Here is a 12,100-nt window from a genome sequence, read left to right as displayed (position 1 = left end):
AGTCATTAAAAAGCCGAGTCAACCTGATAATATTTATTATTTCCTTAGTAGAAATAAATTTAACATAAAAAAATAATTTGATTATGTTGTCCAGCCCCTGGTCCACACTAAGGTGGAAACAACTGACCATGATGGATGGCAGTCATTTCTATGGGGCAAACTCCAATTTGGAGGCATAAATAGAAAGAGATAATACATAAGGATGGAGATTATCTGTTCATATCCAGGGCTGTATTAACAGCTGCTGCTGCCCTAGGCACTAAACCTGAAGACGCCCCATCTTCACTCACCTATTGGCGATACCAGACCTGACCAATACCACCATACCCCCCACCACCCTGGAAAAGACACCAGATTTACTGGCAAGTCTGAACAGGAGGAGGGAAACTAAAAAAATAAAAACAAAAAATTTAGTTTTTTCTGTCCCCCTGCTCCCTGGTGCTGCCCCCCTGCAAGGTGCTGCCCTAGGCACCGGACCACGGGTGCCTAGTGGTAAATACGGCCCTGTTCATATCACGTCTCAGGACTAATGATTAGAGATGAGCGAATCTCGATCACACTCAGCTTCGTCCAAACCTGATGCTGCCCTAGGGAGTCCTGGAAAACATGGACACGTCTTATGGCCTAGTGCTGTATCCATGTTTTACTGGCAACCTTATGGCTGCATCCAACTTCTTCACCCACCAGTAATCAAATGCAGAGTGTTCAGGTTCAGACGAAGCTGAGTGTGAGCTGAGCTGTTCAAATCATGTTTAAACCATAGGGATCTGTACACAACACGTTCGAGCCCTGAATTTAACATCAATTCAAGGAAAAGCTTACAAACTATATGACAAACATATCCATTGGTCTTCACATACCTGATTGAATCTAAAGAAGCATCCTTTTGGCACCAACTGAGCTGGTATTTGTCAGAATGCTTTTTTATAGTCGTATAAAATAGCATAGTAAAGTGCTTTTACTTTTTCTTAGTTTTTACCATTGTGACGTATGACACGTTATGCTTATACAGTGGCATACAGTATATCAGAGGTATACATCAGAAAGCTCTCCTGACGTATAAAGGAAAACTCAATCATGATGTGAACCAAGCTTTGCTTAAGGTTGTGCCGCAATAAATAATCTGTGCACCCCAACAATGACATGTCATTGAAAGACTACAATACTAAATGCCAGTGATTGTGATGTGACCAAAATCAATGGAACATCTGAAAACGTAAGGTATTCGTTCCCAGCACTATATCAACCATATAGCTACAACTCCAGCCATATTTCCTTCTTTTGTTGTCATTGTTTACATTTCTTGGACTTTATCTTGAACATTTACTTGTTAGCCATTACATACTGCTTGGTTTAGATCAAATGGTACGGTACATTTACAGATTCTTATCACATTAAGTTACAAATACGTGGCATACGTCCATTTGACCCCGTATGTAGCAAATCTTAAACGTATGTGTTAACTACCAGGAGATTTAATATTTTTTATTTTTTACAGATTCTAAAATGAATTTGTTACAGTCAAGGAAGTAACACTGTAGATTAACAAAAATTCTCTATATAGTTATTGGTAAGATTAGAGAAATTGGATACAGCTGCTGAGCAACGCTACGAGTGCCATAAGGCATAGATAGTATGGGGGACATTTATTAAGGAGTCTAATGTGTGAGACTATTTAAGTGGGGGTTGGTGTGTATTTTTTTCCAATAGCTTGTGACTGATGCATTAAAATGTAGCACTGCCATAGTAAATGTATCTAAGTATGGCTATGTTCATACAACGTCAAAAATGAAGAAAAAACATCCGATTTCGCTATTTAAAAAAAACATCAGTTTTTGCAGCAATTTAACTGACTTCAATGCATTTGCATTGAAGTCAATGGGAAGACGGACGTCCTATGCACACAATGCATTGAAAATCGGACGTTTTTGCCACGGACGTCAAAATAATGAACATGAACATTATTTTCGGACGTTTTTTGCAAATAGCGGACGTTTTTTATTAGTTGTTCACACACAGTTCTTCTATTGTCACCGTTCTTTCTCCGTTTTTACTATTAAATTTAATGGATTTTTCAATTAAGCCACAACCAAAGGCCAATTAGTAACCCCAAACTAAAATAATGTGCAAACACCCGTCATTGCACTAAAGGGATGCCAGGCTTCGAAAAACGTCCGTTATTTTAGACTCAAAATAACAGACGTCATTTTAAACAGAGCTAAAAAAAAACGTTGTGTGAACATAGCCTAAAAAGTCGCACAAATACATTCACCTGGTACTGAACAGACGTAAGCCTGCACCTGTTTGTGCGACTTTTTAAAAAGTTGCAAATGATAAATTGGGCGCTAATCCCAGATTATGCAAACTTTTGGGTGAATACTCAAAACAGGCAGATTAAAAAAAAAGTTGCATCCAATAAATATTCGACTGTTGAATACTGGTTCATAAATGAAACTTAAACCAAAAATGGGTGAAAAATCCAATTATTCACTGGAGATTAGGCGCTAAACCCTTGATAATTTTCCCCCTTTGTCTGTACGAAAAGTTATTTTACTTCTTATGTTGAATATGGAGTAGTGTTATTGGTGTTAACACTAACTATAATGGATTTCCTTCTCTTCCTAGCTCCAAAAGACTCGTGACTCTTGCCCGCGGTTTGTCCCCCGCTTATCTGAGGTTTGGCGGCAGGAGAACTGATTTCTTACAGTTTCAAAACATCAAGAACCCTGCAAAGAATAGAGGACCTGGCCCTGATGACTATCTGAAAAATTATGAGGACGGTAAGGACCTACAGTCTTTATATACAAGGTTTATAAGGGTGTTCCCATTTAAGACTTTTTCTGATATGATTGTTGTATTTCTGGGACATCCACCTATTAGAGAAACCTGGCATCCCCTGAGGTGGAGATGAAGAGGGGATGAAAACGGACATGTCAGTTTTGTGCGGCACTATTTATTGAATAGCAGCCGCACAGAACTGTCAGTTCACACAATGGAGAGTGCGGCTCCGTCCGCTTGCTTCACTGTGGGCTATGGTAAGCTCTGATGCGCGCGCCCGCATCAGAGCTCCGCAGCCGGAAAGATCATCCGTCCGGTACTTAAGTACCGGCCGCAATGATCCGGGCACAGACCGGCCGTTCCGTGACCCTCCCGGGGTCACGGAACGGCCGGTCTGGTACAGTGTGTGAACATAGCCTAAGAGGTAAAATGGTAATCTTTATTAAGGGCAATCTATTAAAATGCACATCATGTTTTTCGATGAATCAGAACAAGTTAAAAAATATATGCATGTGAAAAATTACACTTAATAATAATAATAATAATAATAATAATAAATTTATTTGTATAGCGCCAACAGATTCCGCAGCGCTTTTTTTTTCTATGCATACAGTACAGAGGTACATAATACGCAGTTAAATTGGAATAAATAAGTACATAGTTAATAAAAATAACAAAAAAAATACAAAATACAGAGTATAGACGAGACCTGCTCGTTGGAGCTTATAGGGGGGATTTACGAAACATACGCCAGAGGCGTACGCCAGGGAGAAGGTGCAGATGGGCGGGCTGGGGGAGCTTGCGGGGGCGTGATGAGGCGAGGAGGAGGCGTGGCCTCCTCCCGCGCATCATTTATCATGATATACACCTGCTCGCAAGCGCAAATCATGACACAAATCTACACCTGCTGGAAGCAGGTGTAGATTTGGTATGCCGGACGCAGATTTGTGCGCCCGGACAGCTGGATTCACTAAGAGGCGTACGCCTCTTAGTAAATCCTGCCTGGAAAAAGGAGGCAGGGCTTAATATAAGATCGGCGTACTTGTACGCCGGTCTTCATAAATCCCCACCATATACTTTAACCACTTGCATTCTCCATTCGGGTTGTCACTCTTCCTGTAATGGTGTTGTTCCTTTTTATAATCTCTTTGTAAACTGGTTTACCCTTTTCTCTTTCTCTCTGCCATAAGGCAAAGGGCTTCAATTGTTTTCATGCATATACAGTGGTACCTTGGTTTAAGAGTAACTTGGTTTAAGAGCGTTTTGGTTTAAGAGCTCACAGTTTTTCAAAATTGTGACTTGGTTTAAGAGCATTGCTTTGGTTTAAGAGCTCCCTGTACTGGGTGGAAGGGCGAGTTGGGGAGAGGCATAGTCTGCATAGCGGGGTCTACAGCACTGTACTCTGACCCAGGAAGTCTCCCTCACCTTCCAAATCATAGCTGATCCACTTCAGGCTGGGGCTCACATCAGGGGACAGAACTGTGGAGGTCTCCCTGCAGTTTCTGTCAGTCTTGATTGGTCCATGCTGAACACACCCCTTTCCCCATTGCTGTCATGTGACCACACAGACCTCTGACAGCGGCCCTGCTTCTCTCTTCTAGCCTGTTGTACTACGCTACTGCATTATGGGGATCTGCAGTTCCATCCTGTATCTTCAAACTGCTGCTGTGTTATCAGGTTTATGCAGTTAATAAACATTATACTCCACATGCTGATTGCTATACTGTACAGTAACTTACAATGTCACATATTTAGCTGTTTCTCATTGTTTGTTTAATCTGTTTAAATGTTATTTAAAATATAAAATCATTATTTTTGGGCTGTGGAACCAATTGTCTGCATATCAGTGACTTCATATGGGAAAATTTGCTTTGGTATAAGAGTGGATTTGGATTACAAGCACACTCCCGGGACGAATTATACTCGTAATCCAAGGCACCACTGTATTTGATTTAACTTTTCCTAGCACTTTTTGTACATTTTAAAGATAACCTTTTTACTCCTCAGTCTACTTTTTTTTGCTGGTAGGTGAAATAAGTTGCAAAAATGTTTTTCACCTGTAAAAACCACATGGCTGAAAAATTATATCGCTACACTATGGTAATTCACAGTAAAATCTATACAGTTATTTTATCCGCACGGCATGTTAACACAAACCCAGCTACATAGCCTCGTATGCATGTTACTACTGGTTATTAAGCAAATGCCACACAGTACATTAAAGTCATAAGCACCTTCATACAATTTTTGAATTAAGTCCAGTGATTTTAAAAATTTCTCAGCCGGCAGGGTCAGTGGGGAACATAATAAATAACCACAACTTACCTCTCCCCCCGCCCCTGATGATGTCGTCACGAAAAAACCCGACCCAGCTGATGGATTGCATGGTCAGCCAATCAGTGACCGGAGCAGTGTTCCGCCCCAGTCACTGATTGGCGGACCAGCCGTCCATCATCCAGGTTGTGACAGCAGGAGATCCAGGAGCATAACAGGCGTCCCTGAGCAGCAAACCAGCACTGCAAAGGCATGGGATAGGTGAGTAGTGATTGTTTATTATGTTCCCCCCTGCCCCTGCCAGCTAAAAACTTTTTACAATTGCTGGACTCCGCCTTTAAGGCCAGGTTCACACGCTGTATGACCCCAGCCTGTTCTGTGACCCAGCCGTGTCACAGAACGCCTGGTGTCAGTGAAAATCATCCCGGCCGGATAAACTTCATTTGTGCTGAATTGGGATGCGGGCGCATCTGTGTACGACCGCATCCCAATTCACCATAGCACACAATGGAAAGTGCGGCCGGAGCCGCACTCTCCATTGTGTTAACTGACAGTTCTGTGCGGCTGCTATTCAATAAATAGTGGCCGCACAAAACTGACATGTCCGTTTTTCCTGCAGCCGCTAGGGACTGCAGTGCAACATAATTTCTATTAATCACAGCCGTGATTGGCAACAACGGCTGTGATTTATAGAAAATTTATGTTGTGTGAACTTTACCTAAATGTTATGTTTTGTAAAAAAAAAATTATATACATTTGTGTCTGTATAAATAATAATAAAGCCTAAGGCTGCATTTACACGTCTGTAAAATTTGTCCATAATTGTGAATCCAAAATTATGGGCAAATTTAAAATCAATAGGTTTCTATGTGCCTATTCACATCCACAATTTTTGAAGATCCATGCACAGGCAGTGATTTGTGTCGCAAACAAATAAGACATGTCATAGTGCGGGCGCGCTTTTGCGGCACAGGTCACTGTCTATAATATAGTGGTCTGTGAATTGCAGACCACTACGGAAGCACAAAGTACTGCCCACAATCAAGCGTACACAATCGATTTCTGAAACTTAATCCACCCAATACATTTAAATGGGGTCTGTCGCCTTGTAACTTATCTAATCATTATTAGCATCCGTCTGTTTAACGAGTCGGACACTTTCTGCCAATATTTATTACGAAGTGGGAACATAGCCTTAAAGTGAATGTCTACCATTTATCATCATCGTTTGTTCCTGTACTTCTTTCCGTACTGAATAATTTCTTTGTATTATTTAATTAACTATTTTTATGTTTCCTTTTTGGGCTATGTTCACACGGAGGGACTTCTTAGCCGTCATTGCCAACGTCCTTCAAAAAGATGACCAATAAGTGATAATGACATAATGTCTATAATGACCATGATCTTTACAGACGCCCACCATTAGCACATATCGGATGTGTTTTTGACGGCCATCGGCAATGACAGCCGAAAAACCCCATAGTGTGTAATTCAATCTCATGTCTAGAAGACTACCCATCAGTATTTACTTTACAAAATATGGATGCAATACTGGATGAAATAAGGAAGAATTAAGGGCCTTTTACACAGGTCAATTATTGGCCAGTAGCATTGCCAGAAATGCTCCTGTGGCCAATAATCGGCCTCTGTAAAAGTCACAGCTATCAGCTCAGGAGTGGGTAAATACCCAGTTATCGGCTGATCCGGTCTATTTAATCTATAAGCGTGTAAACAGGGTTATGTGGGGCCGATAATGATCAAGGGAAACTGACAGTATGGATGTGCATATAGCTGTGCTGTCAGTTTCCAGGTCACAAGCTTACTTGCTATCCACTGCTTATGATCTAGCATCCAGCTCTCTTAAATCACTGTACTCAAACATGTTCGAGTTGCGCTCATCTCTAGATGTTAGGTATGATATTGGAAGGTATAGAGCACCATAATATCGTGACAAAACCACTGTAAGAATTTTGCCATGGATTGCTTACTTTACTAAATACAGGTGGGTGTAAATGATCAGGTTGATGTCCATGTTCACACAATGCACTTTAATACATTTGTGAGCGTGGAAAATCCCAAGCGGATCATAGAGAGGAAAAGTATAAAATGTCATGTTCTTCATACGTCTTGTTTTCACATAATGACAGGAACACATTTACAAATATAATTATATCACCCTTTGTAATTCATTACGTTGTTTCTATCACCACTGCGCATCACTTTGAGAGCTGTACGTGGCCCATATTTTGTATGTTAGCTGTCAGAGTATGTTCTTTTTTTCTTTTTTTTATGCCAGTTGGAGTCTTTCTGCTTTGCTTTACTTTTATCTCCTTTAATTTGGTGAAATATGCTTTATTCATTTGTCTCTTCAAGTGCACTGGTTGCAACAAAGAAAAGTAGCAGCCTCTCCCCATGAACCTTTCTGCAGAACTTGTTAGTAGGGCTCTGAAGTTTTCATCACCTAAATCTGGAACAGAGCTCGAGCAACTGCGTCTGGGCGAGCAGGGGGAGGGCACATGTGGTGCGTATTTAGGAATCAGTAAATCAAAAAAGGTGTGGTAGGGGTTATTTCCTGCCCCGCAAATATAGAATTATTGTTTACTACAAAAATCTCCTCAAATTTACAGCAGGTTTCCTCTAGGTATAAGTCCGACCACAAATTATCTGTCCACACTTCCAGTCTGCTAAGGGTTATGCTGAAATCAATCTTCAAGCCCTCACTGCCGAGGCAAATACAGATTTTCTTTTTTATCTTGAAAGCCGAATCCGACAAGATGCAACATTTTAAAGCCAAGATTATGTGGCCCCGGGGCTGCATTGGTCATTTAAGGCATCTAAGTCCAGGTTTCACCTGTTCACACTCATGGTAGAGTTTATTAACTCGCTTGACAAGAACATTTTAATACTACATGTTCACAGAACAAAGGACCACAGGGTTTCCATTACATGTCCCTTCTTCTTTCGGTATTAAGGGTTGCAGTGTTTTTAATGGCTAGAAAAAAAGACTGCAGTCTACATGTCAAGAATATCCAAACCTGACAGTTTAAGACTTTGTTGGGATCCAGTTATAAAGGGATCTGTCATATCTGTCATGAGTAGGTTGTGATGCTAACATGATCACAGCCTAGTATCCACTCATGTATTACTGTTCATATACCTGTACAGTATGTTGTATACATTTTTTTGTGACATTTAGAGTTGAGCATTCTAGGGTTCGTCAGAGCTGTGTCCATGTTTCCAGAATTCCCAGGGCCGCATCCAACCGTAGCAGCTGCCGCTAATCGATTGCTCGAAGCATGCTTGAGGTTTGCTCAACTCTATAGACATTCATTTAGTAGAGTGCTGGACCTCCTTTGGCCTTCAGAACCACAGTGATTCATAATGGTGAAGATTCCATCAGGTAAGGAAATTCTGAAGGAAGGATAGCTTCTTGTAGTTGTAGTAGTGACATACTGTAGTGAAGGACTGTTCTTACTCGCCCTCAGATACACTATAGGAATAACATATTGGGACTTTGAAGAAACAAGGAAAACTTGCTGTTGTGTTCTTGAAGCCAATCCATGACTATGCGACTCCAAATGTCCATCAACAGGTATCAGAGAAACATTCTTTACACCATTCATGCTGCTGGTGCCAAATTCTGACCCTCCCATCAGCATGGTACCATACCAATCAGGAGCCATTTGACCAGGCAATGTTTCTTCACTGCTTAGTGATAAAATCTTTGCTTCCTTGGTCCTACTGGATTCTTGCCTTTCTGTTTTATTTAAACAGCAATTACACTTGAACTTAGTCTACTTTTACAGCCCATGCTAAGGAATATACGACAATACACCTCCTCTCCAGGTATGGGTCAGCTGGGCGCAGGTCCAATGGAAATGAAAAAATGTTTACCATAAGGTAAAAATAATAATAATTTTTTTTTATGGCAACCCTCTCAGTATACATACTGTTGACACTGTCGCAGAGAAAACCCCACAAGGCTGTCAGTTTGTGAAATCCTAATCCTGACTAGTCTATCACTGATGACTAGTCTGTTCATTAATAGTCACTCAGATAACTAGATTTTCCTATTTTATTACAAATTCACACACCGAAACTGATCCATAGAAAACCTGTTATTGTTATACAGTTGCATTTTATGCTGCTCACTAATGTTCTTACATTTGGAAGCTTTAAATGTGGGCAAATGTCTTAAATAAAGTGGACAGTCAGTACGTGCTAAAATTTAAATATTAAGGCTTTGGATTGAACAATTTGCAAATTAGCAAAGTCAGAGTAACAATACAACTTAACAAATACATGCTATAGACATTGCCATTACTTACTCCTTCCTGCCGGTCCTGCTCCTGATGCTGGTCCCGCCGCAGCCAAATTGCCCTCAGTATGCAAATTAGAAGAGATGAGTCTGATGTTCATAGGGGGGTTTGGTGGGTTCCACCCTGGGTGTGAGGGGAAAAGGTTCCCTTTAAGTATTACATAGCAGGCATTCCAATGAGTAACTGACAATGTTAGGGATCGTTCGGGCCACCAGATAGGGCCTTTTACAGAGGCAGAGCAGTTCTTCTTTCTAGATTATAATGTATTGACTAGATTTATTTTTACTGATTAAATTCAGATACTGGAACATGTTATTTTTTTCTAATCTGTTTCTGTTTTCTGATTGTACTATTTTTCGTAGAACATTATTATGAGGGATGCCATCTTGTCTAAGCTGTTTTTTTACAGCATTTAGTGATATGTTTTACGGCAGGCCTCATGGACATAGACTCAATCATTATCTCCAGACCCTATTCTTTGTATGGGACACATTTCTGAGCAGGCTCAGTGGGTTTATTCCACAGGGAGTCTCTAAATTGAGAGCAACAACTATTGTGTGTACCTGTGTTTTCTATATACCACCTGTTACTGTACTCCTGTCTGGGATGATAAGGAAGAAGCTGTGGGAAATGGTCTGCACAGAACAGGACGTCTCAGCTTAGTTTTAAGCCTAATGACCACAATAAAAACTGCAGGAATTCAGGATTATTTTATAATATAGATTGTAAAATTAAAAATAAAAAAAAATCTCAAATAATATGTTTAACATAAAAACACGATTTAAACAATAGATCATTTTCTGGTGACTCTCCTTTATTAATGAGCACTAGGGTCAACTTTCCCAACCAGTGCATTTTAGTTCTTAGCTAGTCAGCATAATACACAGACAAATCTTATTGGCAAATCTTATATGGCTGATAACTAACATTCTGTATGAAGAAAAGTTCAGGCCTTTGGCAGGAGGTGATGAAAACTGTCATCTAATTTCTGTTTCACTGTTTGCCTACCCATTGGGATCCATTTATAAATTGATTTACTAGACTTGTGATTTATAAGAAAAATAGATGACTTTATTTTCTAGTTTCTAAACCAATGATTCTATAGGCTATGTTCACACTATGCAAGTTACGTAATAATCACAGGTGTTGTTGCCGATTTGCAACAACGTCCGTGATTACTACATAGCTTAAGTAGTGCTGCCTTTTTATGGAATCCCAGACATAGTATACACTAGGATCCCTAGCAGCGCCATAGAAAACGGACATGTCAGTTTTTTGCGGCCGCTATTCATTGAATAACCTGTCAGTGCACACAATGGAGTTTGTGGCGCCCGGATGCGCCCGTATCCCAGTTCAGCAGCAGTGAGCATCATCTGCCCGGTACTGCAGTACCGTCTGGGATGATCTTCTCTGACACCGGCCGTTCCGTGACCCAGCCGGGTCACGGAACGGCTGGTGTCTTATTATGTGGGCACATGGCCATAAAATGCAAAAATGCTAATTTGTTTCAACTACTGTCCAGATCTGAGCACAAGACTCTTCGCAGCTATTCAGATGCCACCTAGTCAGCTCCCCCCCTTACAGTTGGTATCTCCTTAATAAGAAGTGGAACACCAGATTGGGATCAATTTCTGATAAAATGAAAGTAGAACCTATTTACCTGTAATACTGAGGGAAATAAATGCCCCTACTACTCCTCCGTTCACTTTTTGTGTTTGCTGGATTTTCCCTGGAATCTCTGTACAGTAATTGTCTATGACATTTTAGCTGCCAGTATAATTGCTGCAAAAACCTGGAAATCCAGTTCTCTGTCAGAGTACATCCACATACTGTAGGGTGGATATGCATCATATTTTCTTCCCTGGATTTGTGTGTGAAAAATTGTAGAATTGTAGAAATCTTGTCCTTACACTGCATAAAAAATCAGAAGATAATCCACACTTGACCCACAGTGCTGATATTCAGTGTGCAGCATGACAATTGTGCTGGAAATTCCATGGATTCATTGCAGATTTTCCCCTCTGAATTCAATGGGAAAGTGAAAATAAATCTATAGTTGTTGTACATTTGCTGCTAAAGTTAGTCAGGTCCTCAGAAAAATCTGCACCTTTAAACATAATCTTTGATGCAGTCATCCTGTCCCTGCTGAAAGACAACCTGTCCCTTGTGCGGTTATGATCAGTAGCTTTGCAGAACTTACATATTGAATCCTACAACTTGTGCCCAATGCTACAAGAGATGAATCTGCCATATCCACAAGGCACAGCTGCCCCTGCCCACCCACTGATGATTGTCAGGCTTCTCCTTGTCACTGTTGATAGTGAGAAGTCTGTCAATCACTGGTGGGAGGGGCCTAATGAATATGGCAGACTCATTTCTTGAACTAGGTGTGTGCTGCAGGATTCAATATGTAACATGGGCAAAACTATGGATTGTGTCTGCTTAAGTGACAGACCACTAAACCATGTTGTCTGTCACTGCAGAGAATAGCATAATTATCATTAAAGGTTTTCTTTAAAGGGAATCTCTAAGCTGTAATTCATGTTCCAAACTGCTAACACTGTAACCTAACTGTTAGGACATGGAGACACATGGTACATTTCATATATCTGTCTGTGCTTCCTCCATGTAGAGAAATGCTTTTATTTTTTGGTACAAGGAGTTAAAGAGGCTTTTCCAAGCTCCTGAATAGCTACAAGCTGGAATGCCTTCTCTCCCCCTTCCTTCCT

At 40.6% G+C, this 12,100-nt stretch overlaps 1 protein-coding gene across 2 annotated transcripts in view; it reads left to right on the top strand.

The window, feature by feature from the left end:
- HPSE2 (heparanase 2 (inactive)) overlaps positions 1-12,100 on the top strand; it is a 200,190-nt gene that overhangs the window by 13,111 nt on the left and 174,979 nt on the right. For both annotated transcript variants that reach the window (XR_011364225.1, XM_069979991.1), the window contains exon 2: positions 2,626-2,780. Coding sequence is in view for 1 of the 2 variants with exons in the window: in XM_069979991.1 (XP_069836092.1) it covers positions 2,626-2,780 (155 nt within the window). In the remaining variant the exon portion in view is untranslated. The remainder of the gene's footprint in view (positions 1-2,625; positions 2,781-12,100) is intronic.

The sequence above is a fragment of the Dendropsophus ebraccatus genome, chromosome 8, assembly GCF_027789765.1.
Source record: "Dendropsophus ebraccatus isolate aDenEbr1 chromosome 8, aDenEbr1.pat, whole genome shotgun sequence".
NCBI classification, from domain to species: domain Eukaryota; kingdom Metazoa; phylum Chordata; class Amphibia; order Anura; family Hylidae; genus Dendropsophus; species Dendropsophus ebraccatus.
Note: the sequence above shows the minus strand (reverse complement) of the source record. Positions and strands in the feature narration are given on the sequence as shown.